At 42.2% G+C, this 21,303-nt stretch overlaps 2 protein-coding genes across 2 annotated transcripts; one reads left to right on the top strand and one right to left on the bottom strand.

Moving 5' to 3' along the window:
* Positions 1-530: 530 nt before the first annotated feature.
* Positions 531-6,795, bottom strand: DNAJB9 (DnaJ heat shock protein family (Hsp40) member B9). The gene is made up of 3 exons (XM_075558563.1): positions 6,644-6,795; positions 3,917-4,143; positions 531-2,051 (listed from the first exon to the last, which is right to left on the bottom strand). The coding sequence occupies exons 2-3, from the start codon at positions 4,131-4,133 to the stop codon at positions 1,600-1,602; spliced, it is 669 nt and encodes a 222-aa protein (XP_075414678.1). The 5' UTR covers positions 4,134-4,143; positions 6,644-6,795; the 3' UTR covers positions 531-1,599.
* Positions 6,796-6,936: 141 nt separating this feature from the next.
* On the top strand, positions 6,937-19,093 carry THAP5 (THAP domain containing 5). Its single transcript, XM_075558562.1, has 3 exons — positions 6,937-7,158; positions 11,342-11,534; positions 12,009-19,093. Exons 1-3 carry the CDS (start codon positions 7,079-7,081, stop codon positions 12,921-12,923), a joined length of 1,188 nt encoding a protein of 395 aa, XP_075414677.1. The 5' UTR covers positions 6,937-7,078; the 3' UTR covers positions 12,924-19,093.
* Positions 19,094-21,303: the final 2,210 nt, after the last annotated feature.

Below are 21,303 nucleotides of genomic sequence, written 5' to 3'. Positions count from 1 at the left end.
AAAGTATTAGCAAACTTCTGAAGCCCCTTCTTTGTTGTTCCCAGCTGCCAGTCAGTCAGCAAGCCCACGTTAGTGTAGAGTTGCTCAGCAGCGTTATTTTGGATGCAAAAATTTCCCCAACCAAGCCTAAATGCGGAACAGAGGGCAGAAACACAGGGTAAAGCAGGCCCTGTGAGTCTTTCTCTGAAGGAGCAGCTGGTGGTTTTGAACTGTGGACCTTGCAGTTCATAGCCCAATGTGTAATCACTAGCCACCAGGGCTCCTACAGCGAATACAACAAAATTATACTTAACACAAACTTAAATAAATGTGTGAGGAAAGGATTACAACAAAAAAATACTAAATGGCACACAAGATCATAGCAGTTTCCAGATCAGACAAAAGTAATCCTGGAATCGGCATATTCAGCCCAACTGCTTACCTATCTTTTTTTTTTTTTTGCTTACATCTTTTATACCTCCAGAATTACATAAACTTTTACCAATAAAAAGACATCAGGACACATGAGCTGTAAATATTGTATTTTTTTACTCACACAATGTTGCATGAGACACTTGCTAGTTTTAATATATCCATAGGATTAATACTCGTACGGAGTACAACATGGGAAAGTGCAGAACGAAAGAAGGGAGTTATCTGAAAACAAAAGCACACATTTCTTAGGATTTAAAAATATTGCACATAAGGTTGAACAGAAATTACTGGCTGTTTTTACAAACAGAATGAGGTATTAGTCAATCTCTAGATACAGATGAGTGCAAAGAGGAACCACAAAACACATAAATCCGTATTAAAACTTAAGAGTGTCAACATCTAAGCAAGAAATATGAAAAGATGTGTAAAGTGGCTATGATTTCAACACTACAAAACCATTAGCTGGCAGCCAAACACGTATCTAACTCTTGCCAATATCTCATGGTTTCAACTTGCTTTCGACCTAAATGATGACAAGCTTTCCTCTACCCGACTCCCACTGTTGACGGAGGTAGTCCTGGGTGTAAGCATCAAGCCATACAACAGCTTTTCTGAAGTAGCTTAGGAAAAATGCCAACAAAATGTTTCACTCCTCTAGAAAGTTAGATTTCTTTATCGCCCGGTGGCAAGTAACCAAGATACTGCTCTCCTTTGCTGACTGACTCAATGACACAGTACCAAGTACACTTAGGGACCCAAGTCAGAGACGCTGCGGCGCATGCAATTTTAAATTATTGACGGCTCCACTGCAACATCATTCAAGTTCACAAAACTGAAATCGACAATAATTTTTAAAGTTTAGTCTTTGTATATTATCAGGCAAATCCAACCTTTTCTTGGTAGTAAGACTGACCACATTGATAAGCCCAAAGGCAAATAAATTTTTTTTTAAAGTCAGGTAAGTCTATACCTTTTTCTTTTAAAAGAACCTTCACTATTCAGAGAAATTATTAGCTACATTTCTCTAACTAGCTGAATGTTGATCGAAAACAATTTAAACATATTTAATGGCTATATTAAGTTGTTCCAAGAAGTGAAATCATGCACTTGTTAAAATAGTTCACACAAAAAATGTTTTGCATCAAATTTACCAAGAGTCAACTAGTTGGACAGACCAAGAACACACTACTGTCCAGAACAGTCCGTGTATGTGGTGACCATGTTTCCTCTTCGCTGAGTGACAGTCCTGCAGTGCTTGCTAGATCCGTGGAATCTATTGTCAGTCTGTACGGTATGATGACTGTTAGTGTCGAAGCCACTGAAAGAAAACATTTTCTCCATATCTTCAAACATGTCATCAAATAGTCCGCCTCCAAAAGAAAACTCCTGGAAATGATGCCTTTGTCTACTGGAACCATCCTGGCGAGTATGGAAGTGCTTCTCAAAATGCTTCTTGGACCGAGTGTTTTGGTTTTGACCAAAAAATCCAAAGTCTTTAAATAAGTCATCAAAGTTGAAGTTAAATGACTGCTCAAAAGAACTACCACCGCCTCTTTGTCCTTTCCCATTAGTAAAAGCACTATGTCCAACTGTATCATACTCTTTTCTCCTGCTTGCATCCGAGAGGGTTTCATATGCTGAAAGAGAGAAATATACTTAAGTGAAGTGATTAAAAATGATAATCATTTTTTAAATAAACGAGTCCAACTCTAGTCTAGAGCAGTAGTTCTCAACCTTCTTAATGCCGTGACCCTTTCATACAGTTGCTCATGTTGTGGTGACCCCCCAACCATAACATTATTTTTGTTGCTATTTCATCACTGTCATTTTGCTACTGTTATGACTTGGGCAACCCCTGTGAAAGGGGAGTTTAACGCCTTCCCCAAGGGGGTCGTGACCCACAGGTTGAGAACCGCTGATCTACAGGATTTTACATCACAAAAACCTATACAAACATAATAAAGTGAAAGTTACAACCTACTCCCCTACCCCCCACTGGCTGCCTTATTCACTGCTCTATTCATCAGTCGACATCATAATTCCTGCCACTAGTAAGTACCATGGTGGCATGTGGGAAACAGAAAGATTTCTCCAAAGTTGTCTCCCCAAATATATGCCAAACTTAGCTGCTTGCTAGGAATGACTATACACTTGGAGGTGAACAGAAGTAGCTCAGGTGTTACTCTCCCTAAGAGTTATCAGCCATCCAGAGCAAGCAGACAACACTGTTTATCCCACAAGGAGGGCCCCCTTCCTCTGATAAGGATAGTAGTAAATTGTTTCCTGAAGAGCACGGGAGGTCAAGGGTGAGCAAGGTAGAGCTGCCATCATGAGTCTAGGGCCCGCCCATCTTGTCACATACATATACCTCTAATTCACCCCTTCCTATCATGTGCACACCCCTAGCTCATCCCCTTCCTGTGATATGTAATCAGGGCCCCTAAAGAGATATAAGCCTTGGTTAGCAATAAAGTTGCCCCACTGCTCGCTCTCTCTGGCTCTCTCCTCATGGACCACCAAGCGGGGCTGAGGTGAGCATGCTACCATGATATGAGTCTGACTCCAATAGTTCAATCTCTCATGTTTTCCATGAGTTCACTATGATCTTTACTTATTATCGCAGGACAATTGCACCTACTGGACCCATGGTGATCTGTTGGGGCTCTTTCCCCACACAGTGGCATCGTGAATTAGAAAGGTCGCTAATACGCAGTTAAATTACCAGCCAATCCTCAGAAGATGGTGTTTTCCATCCCCATACAGAGTTTCAGCCTCAGTAACCGACAGGAGCAGTTCCACTCTGCCCTACAGGATCACTGAGATGGAACTGACTTACTGGCATGGAGCTCCATTATTATAAGTAACTATTTCACAACATTTTGAGTTATCTTTTTCTTACGCTATTTGTTTAAAGCCATTATTTATATTAAAAAATAAGTCAAACAACCAATTAATAAACATAGGAACTTTCCTTTTCCTACTAGTTGTCATGTTTCATTCCAACTCTGTACTCAGTTACCTCAACCAACTATTAACTACTGAATTACTGCATGTTTCTGAACTTGTCTTAAATAAAAATTTACTTCATTCATACTCGTTTATCAACAAATGTGACTCAGAAATATCTCAAATGGGAGAGAAATCCAAAGCATTGCAAGGTCTATTTTGATTCTTCATCAATGGCCCTATTAGTAAAATTCTGTATTTCATAAAATACTTCCTAAGTGTTGAGTTCTAAAAATACATTTCACAAAGGATGAGCAAGTTTAAAATAACACAGGAATAAAGTAATACATTTCAATACTTTTAGACTTATACACCACTAAAATTATTCCTCTAGTCAACAATTAAAGTATTTGTTCTGAGAGTATCAGAGAATTTCACTTTATTTAAATGTAGAGCCACTGCAACCACCAGAAGACCTTCAAACACATGCACACAAACACAAAATTCTTCACTATCACTCTCCAATCAGGCTCTCAAGAGAAATTCCGGAATTTACCTTCTGCAATCTCTCTGAACTTTGCTTCAGCATCGGGGCTCTTATTTTTGTCAGGGTGGTACTTCATGGCCAACTTGTGAAAGGCCTTCTTGATTTGGCGCTCTGATGCTGATGTTGGCACACCTAAGATGTCATAGTAACTTTTCGAGGCCAGAATTAATTCTGTTATCATTAAAATGCAGATTGCGAAGATGAAAACTGACTGGGGAGTAGCCATTTCTAATATCCTAAAAGAGGAGAAAGAAAAAAGGTTTTAATCCTAAGTTAAACTTGAAGATTTTCTTTAGAAAGTATAATTAAAAATTCAATAAGCCTATAGGATCCAATTAATACTTAATGTATTATCAAAATGTCCAGAGTGGACACCCAAAGCCATCTGTAGACAATTGGACATCCCCTCACAGAAGGGTCTCAAGGAAGAGATGAGCCAGGCTGGATGCAGTGTAGCACCGAAGAAACATACAACTTTCCTCTAGTACTTTAATGCTGCCCCCCCACCCAATACCATGACCCCAATTCTACCTTACAAATCTGGCTATACCAGAGCCCATACACTGGTATAGATAAGAGATTGCAACACAGAGAATCCAGGACAGATAAACCCCTCAGGACCAATGAGAGTAGTAATACCAAGAGGGTAGCAGAAGGGGGGGGGGGAGCGGGAACAGATTACAATGATGGCCTAACACCCCCACCACCCCACCCCCAGGGCAAGGGACAAACAACAGAAAAGTGGGTGAAGGAAGACAACAGATGATGTAACAAATGAAAATCATCATTTATCAAGGGTTCACAAGGGAGGGAAAGTGGGAGGAGCTGGTACAAAAGGCTCAAGTAGAATGAAAATATTTTGAAAATGATGTCAACATATGTACAAAGGTGCCTAGCAATTGATGGATATATGGATCGTAATAAGAGCTGTAAGTGCCCCCAATAAAATGTTTTAAAAAAAATACATGGCTAGAACAATTATTCATTAAAAATATATAGATATTAGGCATATAATATAGTGTATCTGTAAACATTTGATTTCATTGACATATTGTTATCTCCAATTTAGCTGTTACATGTTAACCAGTGGTTCCAAACTGGACTGTGATCTGCAAGGGCAGCAGTTCAAAACCACCATTCGTTCTGCAGCCATAAGAGTTAGTCTCAGAAACTCACAGGGGCAGTTCCACCCTGTAGCTGAATCCACTCAATGGCAGTGAGTTTGTTTTGTTTGATTTCTAGAACAAAAACAGCACACAGAGACACAATTGTCTTGGCTTTCTTTGCCTTTCAGAGTAGAAAATACAATCAACTTCATGGGGGTGGGGGAAGGCATTATCAAGGTTAAGAGCTCAGCTTGGCCAAACCCACCACCATCAAGTTGATTTTAACTTGGTGGCCCTACAGGGCAGGGCAGGGCAGGACTACTCTGCAGGGTTTCGAAATCTTTATGGGATCCCATGGAGGCTGGTGGGGTCCCAACTACTGACCTTGAGGTTAGCAGACCAGAGAGGAATCCACTAATCCACCAGGGCTCCTTCTAGTACAAGCCAGTATACCTCTAACTTCAGTTTACACTCAACAAAAGTGAATATCCAGGTACGTAAATTGAGAATCGTACTTAGCATCACAACACTAACAAGCCAACGGAATCATGCACTTCTCTTTTTACATGTAAAACTCATTGTGTAAAATGTAAAACACCGGGTATTTAACAAAGAAGCAGGAGTAGGCAAGCTGGGTCTAAAACTGTGTCTAAGATTTCTGCTTAAGGCTGTCCCCAAAATGAACTTGCAGAGTTTGTACTCTACGTTATTTTTCAACTATTCAGTAGTTATTACACGATTTCTCTCACGAGGTTCTTTAAAAGAGGTTTTACCTTACAAACGCACAACTATCTCTTGAAAATTGGGATGGGATGACTTGCAGTTCGGAACCGAGAGAGGCTGGGTGTTTTTTCCTTGTGGTGTTTGAACGCTGTTAACAAGAGTCCTTAATAACCTCTGATGACATAGCAAGGCTGACGAAAAGACCCGATGGTTTGTGGAAACTGCCAGCCTCCCTCTCCCGTGGCCTCTCGGCGCGTAATTAGGCGGATTACACTTCTTTCCTGAGAGCTACTCCCGGCCCCGGGGAGCCAGGACCACCGGCAACCCGCCGGGCCGGGGAGAAAGGCAACGAAGGCTGGCTCCCCCAGGTCAGGGCGCGGCCCAAGGCCGACCGGGGGCTGGGGGGTGCGGGTGCACCTGACCAGTGTCCCCTACCGTTCCAAACCCCACATTCCTACGTAGACTGACTGTGCAGATACTGAACCCTCGTCCCCAACCAGGCCCGCGCCGGCAGCCGACGGGTGCGACCGCCGCAGCTTTACCCGGAGGCTACGAGCTCTCGCGGCGGCCCGCCCGGCCCCCATCCCGGAGAAAGGCTCCCGAAGCCCCCAAGAGCCAGCGGCGGCCGACAACCTTGAACGCGCTACTCTGGGGCCCGGCCGTCTGGTTCCTACTCCCTCTGCCACGACGACCTGGAAGCCCGAAGCCCTTCTGGCGACAGAGCTGGATGTCCAGGCCAAGCCTGCCCACAAAGGACCGCCGGGAGCCCGGGGACGCTCCCCAAGCCCTCCCGCGAGCCGGCCTCGTCCCTCCCCGCACCCCTCGGCGGCTACAGCTCTAGGAAGCCGCGACGCCGGGGAGGCCGACTGGGTCGGTGCTCCGCGGCTGCTGGGTCCCAGCCTCTTACCGCGGGCTCCGGTTGCGGGCGCGCGTCGCTCTGCCGCTCGCTCGCCGCCGCCGCCTCGTCTGCGAGCGCGCCTCTCTGGCGGGCGTCCGCCGCCGCTGCAGCCACCCAAAGGGAAGACCTACACGAAACGCTTCCTCATTGGCTCCGCCTCTCCACGTGACCCAAAGGCCCTACGCGCACGTGGAAAACTGTTGTTGCCGCTCCGACTGTGCGTCACATCCGGCTCCACCCCCGAAAGGGCGGTCCCGCCGCCCTCGGAGGCGGAAGTGAGTCGATGGAGGCGGAAGTGAGTCGGTGGTTGCGGCGTTTCCCCTTTGCGGGTCCCGGCGCAGGCGCACTTGGCACCGACTGCCCGGACCCGCGACCCCGCCTCAGGAAGGAGGGACGGGCTGATCCCCCTACCTGGGCCCGGTCCACCGGGGTGTCACCTGAGCCATGCCCCGCTATTGTGCAGCGGTTTGCTGTAAGAACCGCCGGGGACGGAATAATAAAGACCGGAAGCTGAGTTTTTACCCGTAAGTTGCCCCTGCAGCAGAAACGTCATCCCGCTGTGGGCCGCGGCCCTGCAGCTGTCAGAGGCAGGGCTTGGGCTGGTCCTGCGTGTCAGCTCTGGCCGTACCCAGCGCTCGCGTGGGTCGAGGGTGTGGAGTTCAGGGTACCTGGAAATGTCGCTTCTGAGCCAGGCATCGGGGCGTGTGTGGGCGTTGATAACAGATATAGCAAGGTGTTCGGCGTTATCCAGCGTGTTTTCCCACCCCATTGGCCCACATTTCCTTGAGCGACATTAACCACCACATAGTGACACATTACATCTGCAAAGTGCAAGGCGAGAAGGTGCAAATGTGTTAGGCTGAGTTTTGTTAGTTGCCTGCAGTCGATCCGACTCTTGGCAACCTCCCATGTACAGACTGTCAAGGCCATGATCTTTCGGAAAGAGACCTGTCTGCAGCTTTGGCAGTGGGATATTCTTTCAGTTCAGTTTTCTGGAGAAAGCTGAGGCTCATAACTTAGGTAACTGACCTTGAATTACTGGTGCCAGCAAGTCTATGGGAAACGACACTCCATCCCAAACCATTGAGTTGGTTCCAACTAATAGCGACTTGATGTGTTTAAATCTTGCCACCACTACCTTGTAGCTTACTCTGGTAAATTATCTACGCTCTTCTTAGATTTCTCGACCATGGTGCCCAGAACGTTCGTATGCACAGCAATGCTCTAGGACAGAATTGTACCAAAGGGCCGGTTTAGAGTATAATTGAAAGCAATAAAACAACATCTGACACACATTAAATGGGTTATATATACAGGAAGCATGACAACCAACAAAGTATTAAATGTCCCTGTTTCGGTATTTGAAAAGAATTCATGTAGATCTAACCTGGATGTGTTTTACTTTCTTTGAATTTTCACCACAGTTTTTTTTCAAGCCTGTTTTACTTGAGACTTCAAGCTCTGTCCACTCATGACTCAGCTGTTTCCATTCTTGTTTTGTTTTCCATTCTTTTAGACAAAAGTTCAAGTACGGCTAATTCCAAGTCCCTCACACTGTCTGGCAGTTTATTTTCCAGGATTGTTTCCCTTAAAACACACTAGATGCAAAAGAGATTTGGAGGGGGGGCAAGGATGGAGATGAACTTTGGTCAGTTGATTGGGAAATGCTTCTTTATTAATGGTTCTGACTCTGAGAAATTTTGTAGTAAAGGTACGATCAAGTTGAACATATAGTATATACACATGTATAAGCTGAGTTTTTCAGCACATTATTTGTGGGAAAAAAACCACCCCCACCCCAGCTTATACTCAAGTGAGTATCCCACTTACCTGTTCTCCAGTGCAGTGCAAGTGTTCTCTGGTCTCCCTCTCATCTTCTGGCACCCGCAGCCTCTGTGGGTGGTCCAATGACCGCTGTTATCACCGCTGTTATCTTCTTTTCTCCTGCATGCTGGCAGCCCTGTTGTCTATGCTACACTGGGCAAGAACCTGCCCCCTTCTGTACCCGAGGCGCACTGCATCCTTGTCAGATGAATGTCGGATGCAGCCAGTCTTCTCTGTTCTTCTCCAATGACGTAGCCTTTACAGTCTTACCTGTTCTTGGTCACACCCCCTTACTCCACCCAAGCATTGCTGCATACAGGTACTGGTATATCTCTGGTCTTGGATGTATAGTATATTTATTTACAGTCCTTAGTCTGCTACATTTAATTTTTTATTTTCTTATTAACCCCTATCTGGACCCAGTGTTGACTATGCTTGCAGAGCAGCCTGTGTTGGGTTAGCACTTCCCATACATGTGCAGTTAGGCAGCACATGCAGTAAGTAACACAGTGCGTACACATGCAGCATGTGTATTATAAGCCCTAACACAGGCTGCTCTATGCAAACAGTCATGTCATCACATTCTGGAATATCATCAGCCTGTGTTAGGTAGGCCCAGACTATGCAAGCTGCATTGTGTATCTGTGGTAAGGAAGCGCATGCAGTAACAACTTGTATAGTTATCGTTGATACCATATTGTTTTTGTTGGCCCTCTTTTCCATGTACAGAGCTAGTTTACTGTTTTTCTTTGAAATAAATATTCAAAACCATTTAACCTACTGATGTCTCAATTAATGTAATTTTATTGGTATCTTTTTTTATTTTGAAATTTACCAATAGCTGCTGCATTTCCCACCCTAGGCTTACACTCGAGTCAATAAGTTTTCCCAGGTTTTTTGGGTAAAATTAGGTATCTCGACTTATATTCAGGTCAGCTACTACTCAAGTATATACGGTAATTCCCTATTTGGTCCCATATTTATGATTATTTGACCTTGAATTTGGGTGAGGAGTCATAAGCCCAAACTAAAAATTCTTTAAATCTATCTCTGTGGCCTCATAGTTACTGTTTTTTAAAGAGAAATTAAATGTGGTGAGAGATGAAGGCACCCATAAAGATCCTTCCCAGCCTCAGGGTTTTGATATTTGATCCATTTTTGCTTCCATATTAAATCAAAAGGATATTGATAACTTAGTATAAATGAGAGGGCTTTAAAACTTTTTTTTAAAAGATCATGGAATTTTCCCACAAACTGAAGCAAACTCTTAGGTATAATAGATAAAAATCTACAAACACTGGCCTTCTAAATGAAATTACATAAAAGTACATCACTATAAAAGGCATATTCTCAACTTAGTTGTAATGGCAAAGGTAAGCCATTAACTTAACCAAGTGGCAGAGTAGGCTAAGTGTTGGACTGCTAACCACCAGGTCAGCAGTTTGAATTTAGCAGCCACTGCTCTACATAAATTTACAGCCTGGGAAACCCATAGGGACAGGTCTACTCTCTCCTGTAAGGTTGCTATGTGTTGGAATTGACTATGGCGATGAATTGTTTGGTTGTGGCTAGCAAAATGTAAGTATTGTTCAAACAAAATTCCTTTTGCCATTAAATGCCACTTCTCCGTTACTATACCTATAACTTGACTTGGTTGATATGTGTAAGGTTACATTTTTTTAATGACCTCTGAATATTGAGCTTTCAAAAGTAGAACATCTGACTTTTCCATATAAAGACTTCACGGAAGAATATTTACCAAGTACCCAGACCCTTTTCCCATAGCTTCATATAAAACTATTAAACTTTAGAAAAGAATCATGTCACAACGGAGTATAAATGAAACAGTTTGGTTTGGTGTTAGAATGTGTATTGCAACTATTTTTAAAAATATGAAATAACTGTGCAGTATATGTCTTGAACTGTGTTAATGGAAAATCACCAAATGAAGCCAATCTGCTACCAATAATTGTTAATACTATTTAGCCATATTAAGACAAAATATTTTGTGTTAAATTAAATCATTAATATAGTTTTTCTTAGAAAACCCATCATCATCTGTTATAGTCAACCATAGCTATCTTGTCTCTATCTTTCCAGTTTGATGTCTTTCATATTATAAAATGAGTCTGTCCCTTTTAACATGTTTCATGTTCTTGCATCAGTTTTTTTTAAATTATTTTTAGAGCTTTGGGGTTCTCAATGTATTGGTTAAACTATATTTTATTGTCAGCAAAATTGGTTGGTTAAATTAGGTCTCCCTATTTCAAAATGGGTTGTCAGTATAGAAAGAAGTATGTTCACAATGTTTTATGTATATACTTTTTAGAAATTATTCTTATATATGGAAACATTCATATAAAAAGGAGCCTGAATTTAAAGACTGTTTTAAACTATAGACAAGAAACTTTTGACATATGCTATTAGTATGAAATACATTCCAGTAGCACTTATACTTAATACAAAGCTCTTTCATAGAGCCTTGGTGGCGTAGTGGTTATGGGTTGGACTGCTAACCATGTAGTCAGCAGTTCAAAACCACCAGCCACTCCTCGGGAGAAGGATGGGGCTTTCTGCTCCCATAGAGTTACAGTCATGGAAATTCACAGGGGCAGTCCTACAGGTCACTGTAGAGTCAGAATCAACTCGAGTGTAGTAGACAACACAGCAAAATAAACCAACTTAAGTCCATGGAAAATGTGAGTGGACTTAATCCTTGGTAGGAGCACATATTTTATCCTAGTTCACGCTCTGCAGAGCCAGCGTTTTCAGGAAGATTCTCCAAGTCGTAGTGCTGGTAGCCTTGCTTTCGTAGCACCGGCACACGTGACCAGATAACTCTGTAAAACTATAGCAGTTTTCCTTTTTATTTTCCGCCCTCAGGTTCCCACTGCATGACAAAGAGAGACTTGAAAAATGGCTAAGGAACATGAAACGAGATTCCTGGGTTCCTAGCAAATACCAGTTCCTGTGTAGTGACCATTTTACTCCCGACTCTCTCGATGTCAGATGGGGTATTCGATATTTGAAACAAACTGCAGTTCCAACAATATTTTCCGCATCTGGCGACAGTCAGGTATGGTGAACAGCGTGTGGGGGAGAGAAGTACATTCTGACCGGGATGGCAGATTGCCTGGCAGGTTATCTGGTGGGAGGGGGAGAGAAGGACAGAACCATTGTAAAGCAAGTACTTGGGACAAAGATGGATTTATATTCTTAAAAGAATAGTTTTTTTTCATCTTAACTGTCAGGAAACATAGTTTAAAAGAAGTAAACAAAAAATTATACATATGTTTTAATATAAGCTAACAAGTGCAGCTGTTTCATGATCATTTGAATAATCTGAAACTTCTGTCATGTATTGGATGCGCTTAGTGCCATTTGAAAAACTTGAAGGTGTCTTTGAGTTGTTACATACTTAGAGCTTTTTTTGTAAGTAAATAAGCTTTCTTGGCCAGTCTACTGAGCAAAGTTAGAATAGTCAGCACTAACTACTAAGAGGAGAACACTGGAATAGTCATCTCATATAATTTAAAATATTATTTTCTAGGGAAGAGATGCTTCCAAAAAAAGGTCTCATAAGACAGAATTAGAAGATGAACATGAAGTGTTCCAAAAAGCCAAGTCAGAAGAAGCATTTGTATCAAATGAGTCAAAGAAAAATACAGTTAACACTGATGTGCTCCCTAAATATACAGAATTATTTGACTCAACTGGTTTGGTGACGCCACTAGCTCCCAAAGCAGAGAGTATGCAAAATAATATATTAACTCTCAACCTGGTTAAACAAGATATTGGACAGCCAGAGTCCACTTTGGAAACCACGTTTAACGAAGGTGTAGGTGTAGGTGGTTTTCACACATCTTTTGAGAATATAAATTCTACCACTATTACTCTGACCACTTCCGATTCAGAAGATATTCAGCACTCTTTGGAAACCCAAGAAATATTTGAGATAACTACCAATCGTATAGCTAGTCCAAATTTTACAGATAATTCTGTGGAAATTAAGTCAACACAGGAACATCCTGTCGTATTCAGCACAATTTCTCAAACAATTGGAGACTTAAATGCAAATAAGGAATCTGTTATTGCGATTTTTGTCCCCACGGAAAATTCTAGGCCTAGAGTGAATTCTTTTGTACCTGCCCAACTAGACACTGTGGAAATGGAGGACACAGACACCGAAGATTCCTTCTTCAAGGACGTTGACTATGGTACAGAAGTTTTGCAAATTGAACATTCGTACTGCAGACAAGACATAAATAAGGAACATCTTTGGCAGAAAGTGTCTAAGCTACATTCAAAGATAACTCTCCTTGAACTAAAAGAGCAACAGACTCTGGGAAGATTAAAGTCCTTGGAAGCTCTCATAAGGCAGCTACAGCAGGAAAACTGGCTCTCTGAAGAAAACGTCAAGATTATAGAAAACCATTTCACCACGTACGAAGTTACTATGTTATAAGGCATTTTAAAGCCATAAGTTTTCCAAGGTCTTTGGTTGTTGTTGTTTTTTGCAGGCAAACCAAATTATTTGTAAAGTGAACTTTTCTTGTATGAATTGCTCATCTTACTGAAGCTCTGTGAGCCTCTAACGTTATGTACTACTAGGCATTCTGTTGTAATACTCGTGTAGAAAAAATTCAGAACTGTGGGTTATGGAGAAAACTATTATGTAATCATTTTTCAAATTGAAGTTACTTATAGTAAATAATTTAATTGAGTTGTAAAATGAGAGAAACTGTGGTGGTGATCAGAAGAGCCAAGAATAGAAATCAGGCCCAGGGATCTATCCTGATTCTACCATTGGATTTAACCTAGACAAGTGACTTGCCAAGCTGGAGCCCCAGTCCCTACTCTATAAAATGAGGGCATTTACTATGTTTCTTCCTTTTGCACTTTTGACAAGGTAGGTTTTCTGCACCGGATCGTCTCAGAGGAGCCCTGGTCACACAGACATTGAGCACTTGGCTGCTCACCAAAAGGCTGGTGGTCCGACTCCTCCAGCCACGCAGTGGGAGGAAGCTGTGGTAGTCTGCATCTGTAAAGACTTTTGCATCCTTAGAAACGTTATGGGGGAGTGCTCTGTCCTTTAAGGTCGCAATAAGTTAAAATTCACTTGATGACCTAAGGGTTTATACTCCATATTAATAGAAGTTGACTAGAATCTGATATTACTAACTATTGGAATAACCTCAATAGTTATTCAATTCTGTGTCTAACGTTTGGCTATAGTTTTGCACCTATATTATAAAAGATTTCTTTGATAATGTTACTCCAGTTGAAGTAAAATAAGGGCCCAGTCACTAGTACAGTTCTTAGAAATGTTCTAAGCACTGAAGAACCTGTATGTCAGTACATCATATGTGATTGACTGTCCTACTAGATAATTGCTTGCACTTTTTAACAAACTATTTATAGTTATATTTATAACATATGAAAATGAGCTTAAGTTTATTTTAAAAACCATAGTCTATTTCATAGTAAGTGTAGCTTTTTAAAGTATGTGCCTGTGTCATTTCTAGACTACAAAAACATAGAGTACTATGAGGAGCTTCAAAAAGTGTGGAATATGGGATTAAAAGATAATGGAGTTTTCCCTTGAATTTTTGTAAGGCTCCCTAGTTAAAATTACACATTATCAATCATGTATATTTTACTGAGATTTATAAGTGAGAAATTACAGAAATTGTGATGATGACCTTAGAGAGTTAAGTAGTAAAAAGAAGAGATGATTATACTTGTAAAAATACTATTGAAATATAAAAGAATTTAAGAAAAATGAATGTAAAAGCAAACACAAATATAAAAATTAAGCAGTGTTTCCTTACAACTATCAGTTAATAGAATTAAATATACAATAAGAAGATAGTTTATGGTGTTAGACAAATTCATACCAGTCTCATCTGTAAAATAAGAGATAGCATTTTCTACCTTTTGTAACAGATTTGAGAATTCTATAAGGGAACATGTTTTTGAACCTGAAAAATAGGAGGTGTTCAATAAACTTGGTGGACAGCAAGTAGTACGCTCATTGTTTTATAAATGCATGCTGATTGTTTGGGCCAGGTTTCATTTATTTTCTTTAGCGAACTATAAAATGTTGACCATGAAAAAAAAAGTTTACTAGTGTTTTTTAATAAATAATGATGTGTGGTAGAGTTAATATTTTTAAATGTCCTTGTGCTGTATTTTGCTAATAACTAGCAATTTTAGATATTAAATTATACAGATGAAAATAAAAAACCTTTTTAAATCATAGTAAGTAGTTTCAGCACCATTTTTAGCAGTGAGGAAATGGTATAGATGCCTCATCTTACCTCCTCTGGTTCCCAAAGCTGATTGATTGCCACAAAGCAGAAGCTAGATATGATCTCCACCCTTCCCTCCCTACCCCCCCCCTAACCCTCGCTTCCTTTGACCTTGTTCTAAAACCAACCACCCCTCCTGTGGCACTGTACTAACCCAGTGGTTCTCAACCTTCCTAATGCCCCAGCCCTTTCATACAGTTCCTCATGGTATGGCTTAAGATAAAGCAGGGAGGGGGGAGGCACGTCCCTGCTAATCCCCTAAAGATCAGCAGTTGCTCCAGGAATGAGGAGACCAAGAAACGGCGCCAGGGATGCCTGACTCCCCAATATCCGGACACCTTACTTGCCAGAGCTGATAAACTATATCCTGGACCATCAACCCCACCGCACCAGCAGTTGCCCCCTAGAATAAAGAGAGTGAGAAACGGCGCCAGGGATGCCTGACTCCCCAATAACCAGCCACCCTACCTGCCAGAGCTGATAAACTGCATCCTGGGCCATCAACCTTACCGCTGACCTTCTAGGCCATAAACCTCACTGCTGACATCCTGGACCATAAACCTTGCTGCTGCAGCAGGACCTCCCTCTCCCCGCTTTCCTTTAAAACTCCCAGACCCCGAACAGGGCCCCGCAATTCCCCTAGGCTACTTGCTAGACCATCGGGTGCCCGGGAGCTCCCCTCTAATAAAGCTATTTCTGTTTCTGCTCTCCCTTTGTCCTGTCAGTCAGCTTTGTCCTTCTCCCTGTGCCTCAGTTTACCTTTCACGCATCCTGTGCCTAAGTTCGTCTTTACACATGTTGTGGTGACCTTCCAACCATAGAATTATTTTCGTTGCTACTTCATAACTGTAATTTTGCTACTGTTACGAATTGGGCAACCCCTGTGAAAGGATTATTCGACCCCCAGAGGGATCACGACCCACAGGTTGAGAACTACTGCTTGAATCCATCTCAAAAAACTCAATACTGTGGAGTTGTTGCTGACCCACAACAAACAGGGTAGAACTGCTCCTTTGGGCTGTTTTCTATGACTGGATTCAATAATTCATTGCAATGGCTACACAGAACTCAGATGATGTTCATGATTGTGGAGTTTATTAGGAAAGTGGATAGGTTACAGTTCAGGTGAGAAATGCACAGGATACAATTGTTTAGTTGGCACAGCTGCTTTTCTGCCATGCCTGCAGGCAGGCCTTTCTCTGGGCCTCAGCCACTTGACCTGGCTTCCGCCCTGCTCAGGCAGCACCCCGAGGCTCTTTTAGGGCTGCCAAATGCCCATGGGGCATGCCACTCCAATATAAGCCCCAACGCAAAGGCACTAGGCTCCAACTCTGGGCCAGCAAACCCAGCGCCCCAATCCAAGCCAGCGCCCTCCCCCAAAGTACTGTACTTGCTCCCTGGACTTGAAGTCCACTCCTCTGGTGTGACAGCCCTCCCCTGGATCACGGAGGTTGAATGCACAGGAATCTCGGGATCCAAGTGACTTGATCCACTCCTGACATTTCTCTTCTTGATGGTGAAATCCCCACTCATGGCTGGTTTCATACTCAGCAGAATGGCGATTACAACCCCATTAACCATCACAGCAGAACCATATAATCCAATCAGTGTCTTCCTCCAGCCCTTACCCAAAGGTCATTTGATGGACATAACATGCTATGGCCTTAAGAGCCATATTTGATAATTCATTGCATTGTAATCCTAATTGTACTTGCTTGAAGTTAACGGCTTACTTAGGAATAATCTATATGTTTAGTTCTGTATATGTTTAGTTCTAGTTCTTTTAAAAAATTGCACATCTAAGATATTTTCCTGGCACAGTGATTGTGCATTGGCCTTCAAACTGCGAAGTCAGTAGTTCAAAACCACCAGCTGCTCCTACAGCCTTTTCACTTATGTAGAAAGTTACAGTCTCAGAAACTCACTGGAGCTGTTCTGTCCTAGAGTCACTATGGGTTGGTGTTGACTTGATGGTCGTGAGTTTTGTTTTGTTTGGATCTGTGTTCAGGAAATTCTCAGCCCAGTTATATTTGGGGCTTCCTAACCAATTTCATCTATATTGCATTTCCAATTTTCCATCTCCATATTTTCCTGGGCCTTCCCTGCTGTCTGCTTGGTGTAGCTATGCTACTTACTGACCACATAATCTCCTAGTGTGGAATCTCTGATTGGGTCCCACCTGCAGAGTAAAGTCAGACAGTCTGCCGTGCATTTTACCCACACTGGACTTTGTGTAGTGTTTCCCAGCTAGGCCAGGTACTTACCTGTTTCCATACATCTCTTTCCTTTGTTCCTTCCTTAAACTCACCAGCCTGTCCAAAGTTCAAATGCATCCTCTTTGATGGAATTTCATCTTCTTGTGTAATCTCTGCTCTTATAGGCCTTTGTTTTTTAACACTATAAAAAACATTTACTCAGGTGTGGGAAAGAGAAAGATTTCTCCCAAGTTGCCTCCCCCAAATATATGCCAAACCCAAGACACTGCTTGCTACACATGATAAAAGACTGCACACTAGGAGGTCAACAAGAGTAGGTCAGAGGTTATTCTCCTTGAAGGTATCTAGAGCAACCAGACTGTATAATTTGACTCACCCTAAATAGGGCCCACTCCCTTCTGATATTGTTCCCTTCAAGGAGAGCCCAAAGGCAGACCCCGGGACCACTCAAGGGTAACTGAGGTTAGGCTACTAAATATTGAGTCTAGAGTCCACCCATCTCGCCACATAATGCACCCCATTCCCTCCCTGTACTATTGCATGTACACCTCTCGGTCACCCCCTCCTATTGCTTGTACCGCCTGTGTTACAACCCCTTCTCATGACGTAATCTGTAATCAGGGCTTGCATGCCCCCAACCATAGGTAAGCTTTGGTTAGAAATAAAACTGCACAAGAGCTCTCTCCTGCCTTCTCGTCCCCCACCTCCACCTGTACCACCAAGAGGAGCTGAAGTGAGCATGCTACCATGAAATGTGTCTCTCTCCCATCTCTCCTATTCTCTATGACTTTACTATAATCTTTATATATCTTAACCGTACAATTGTGCCTACGGAACCTGTGATTAGTTGTAGGGCTGGCTACCTCACACTCAGGTGGTTTTTTTTTTTCACTTTCTTGTACATATTATTTCTCCCTAACCCACCCACCCCCCATCGCCACTCCCCAGCCATGACCCCAAAAAACTACTAATCTAGTTACTGTCTCTACAGAACTACCTTTCATGAATTTCATGTACAGAAAAACATACAAAATAAAAAACAAATAGCAAACCAATAACAATAAAACAGAGAAAAAGCTCGATTGAAAAGAAAGCAGAAAATATTAAAAACTAGATAATTTACAGTGGGTCAAAGGGAAGAACAAATAATACCTAACAGCATCCGCATTAATCCACATTCCAGCGCACCCTCTGGACCCTGGGATCCTTCAAATGGCTTTCACTGTCATTCATAGCTTCTGCAACCCAGTAAATTTTTCCTTTTTTTTTTTCCAGCATGAAGGTACCTGTGACTATCTCTCCAGACAGCTTTTGTAGAGATTTTTTTTGTTCATTTTGTTTGAAAACATTATAGTAACTCAATAATATTTGGATGAATAGTTTGGATACTTAGCATTTCTTGGTTCTTGCCGCATGGAGAGCTTTGTACAGTGTATCAGGAATGTTGAGAATGTCTAGAGCCATCAACATAGGGATTGTAGTTTTTGAAGCATTCCATATTTCCAATGGACAGTACCTTGTTAATACGCTTTTTGTTGTTGGAGACTATCCTGTCCTTGTCCCTACCCTCAGCCTTCATCCTAGATAATCGAAGAGGAGGGAAATCCAAGCCAGCCATGTTTCTTGATGTCTTCAAGTCGTGGACAACAGCAAGTCAAACTTAACAAACAAACCAGCAAACTGGTACGTAACTAAGTAATGGTGAGCCCTGAATGAAACATCCAACAGTTGTCCGAGAGAACTTTGACTGATGTTTTTGTTTAATCTTAGTCATGTGTTAAGAATTAGAATATTGACAGATACGTAGATGAATTTTTCTCTTTCGAGCTGAGCTGCACAGCTCTTCCAATTAACTCGGTATCCAAGAACATACTTTTTTATTATATGATGCTATTTATATTATATAATGTTTGGGGGAATTTATAGAAAATCAGCTAGTGGGGTGGGTAGTCAAAGAGAAAAACAGAGGAAGACAGAATGTGTCTGTAATAGACACAGTTCCCTCAAGGACGGCTTCTTTGTGCCGTTTATCTTTTAACCGCCCATGGCAAGAATAGTACTTTGAATTATAGTGGACTTGGGTCATTGCAGATTTTAACCTAAGAAGAAGAAATGATTAAAAACTTAAATTCTAGTGATTACATTGTTTCCGGAGTCATTTTTATGCAATTAAAGCTTATCTTTAACTCATTTTCTGCTTCATGACTGTTGTCCATTCTGTTCGCTTTAGCATATATGTGGGCCACCCTAACGGTACTGGTTTCTCTGCCTTGACCTCCTCATCTTCAGTGAACTTTACTTCTGTCTCTCCACAACCACCCATTTCCATGATCACCGGTAAACCTCGTCAGTAATTCCATCCCCGTGAGCAAGGTTCATTTGAAGCACCCACTCTAACCGCTAGCTACTATTCCTCCAGGACAATTTGAGAAGAATTCCCACTGCAGTGGATTTTTGTTGTGAATGGGGTGAAGGGGTCTACATTTCAGACCACCACCCCTGCAGGGAACACTGCAAACTACTCATCCACCTCTAGTCCACCACTTGTTTATTAGTCCTCATTCCTGTGATAGGTTGGATTTGCCCAATTTGGCTGCAAAAATATACCTCGACGCATTTGTTCCTGTCAAGAGGTGGAGTTTATGTCCCTTCCTCTTTGAATCTTGTTGACTCTGACTGCTTTGTGACCCTTTGCGATTACCCTGTGGCATGTTGGAAAACCCCAAGCCACAGGGAGCGCGCCTGTGTGAGACCAGATGAATAGAGGTTTTCCATCGAGAAAAGAGGCACGGTCTTAGAAACACACCGGGGCAGTTCCACACGGTCCAATAGCCTTGCTACCGGTAGGAATCAACTGGATGGCACTGAGTTTGGTTTTAAATTGGAGGATATCTGAGTCATCAGACAGGTGATTGAAGAAGGAGTCTCCAGCCTGCTCTATGACCCCTTTGGGGTCCCAAACAACAGTTGCCACAAACCTCTTAGCAGATCTCTCTGCTTGACTCCATCCTTGATGTCCTGCCCTTAATTCAAAGGCTGTCCAACTAGCAGCCTTTATGTAGAGCAGCCTTCATGTCAGATGGTGAAGCTTCAGTGATTGGGGTAGATGTCCACTTGAGCTTTGTTCAAAAGTTAATATTATCCCTGACCTCAAACAATTGTTTTTCTCATGATACAAAAAGTATCTTTTAAAAAAAATCATTTTAATAGGGATTCATACAACTCTTATCACAAGCCATACATATATCAATTGTGTAGAGCACATTTGTACATTCATTGCCCTCATCATTCTCAAAACATTTGCTCTCCACTTAAGCCCCCGGCATCAGCTCCTCATTTTTCTCCTCCTTCCCCATTTCCCCCTCCCTCATGATACCTTGATAATTTATAAATTATTATTTTGTCATATCTTGCCCTGTCCGACGTCTCCCTTCACCCACTTTTCTGTTCTCCGTTCCCCAGGGAGGAGGTCACATATAGATCCTTATAATCAGTTTCTCATTTCTAACCCACCCTCCCTGTATGCTCCCAGTATCTCCACTCACACTACTGGTCCTGAAGGGATCATCCGCCCTGGATTCCCTGTGTTTTTGGTTCCTATCTGTACCAGTGTACATCCTCTGGTCTAGCCAGACTTGCAAGGTAGAAATGGGATCATGATAGTGCAGGGGGAGGAAACATTTAGGAACTAGAGGAAAGTTGTATTTTTCATTATTGCTACATCACACCCTGTCTGGCTCATCTCCTCCCTGAGACCCTTCTGTAAGGGGATCACCAATGGCCTACAAATGGGCTATGGGTCTCCACTCTGCACTCCCCACCTCATTCACTATGGTAAGATTTTTTTGTTCTGATGATGCCTGATACCTGATCCCTTCAACACCTCGTGATCACACAGGCTGGTGTGCTTCCATGTGGGCTTTGTTACTTCTGAGCTAGACGGCCGCTTGTTTACCTTCAAGCCTTTAAGACCCCAGACGCTATATCTTTTGATAGCTGGGCACCATCAGCTTTCTTCGCCACATTTGCTTATTCACTAGCTTTGTCTTTGGTGGTTGTGTAGGGAAAGTGAGCATCACAGAATGCCAATTTAATAGAAGAAAGTATTCTTGCATTGAGGGAGTATTTGAGTGGAGGCCCAATGTCCTTCTACTACTTTAATACTAAACCTATAAATATAGGCACATAGATATATTTACCCATCCTCATATATAAATATATTTGCATATATACATGCCTTTATCTAGACCTCTATAAATGCCTTTTACCTCCCAGCTCTTTCCTCTTTTTTCCCTTGACTTTCCTCCTATCCCACTAT

The sequence above is a fragment of the Tenrec ecaudatus genome, chromosome 9 (assembly GCF_050624435.1).
Source record: "Tenrec ecaudatus isolate mTenEca1 chromosome 9, mTenEca1.hap1, whole genome shotgun sequence".
Taxonomy (NCBI): domain Eukaryota; kingdom Metazoa; phylum Chordata; class Mammalia; order Afrosoricida; family Tenrecidae; genus Tenrec; species Tenrec ecaudatus.
This window is presented reverse-complemented; position numbering and strand designations above follow the sequence as displayed.

Bases quoted from the DNA above. Each gene is read 5' to 3' on its own strand.
- DNAJB9 (XM_075558563.1), bottom strand. From the start codon at position 4,133: ATGGCTACTCCCCAGTCAGTTTTCATCTTCGCAATCTGCATTTTAATG. The intron at 2,052-3,916 runs GTAAATTCCGGA...TCTCTCTTTCAG, and splicing joins GTTCAGAGAGATTGCAGAAG to CATATGAAACCCTCTCGGAT.
- THAP5 (XM_075558562.1), top strand. From the start codon at position 7,079: ATGCCCCGCTATTGTGCAGCGGTTTGCTGTAAGAACCGCCGGGGACGG. The intron at 7,159-11,341 runs GTAAGTTGCCCC...TTCCGCCCTCAG, and splicing joins CGGAAGCTGAGTTTTTACCC to GTTCCCACTGCATGACAAAG. The intron at 11,535-12,008 runs GTATGGTGAACA...ATTATTTTCTAG, and splicing joins CCGCATCTGGCGACAGTCAG to GGAAGAGATGCTTCCAAAAA.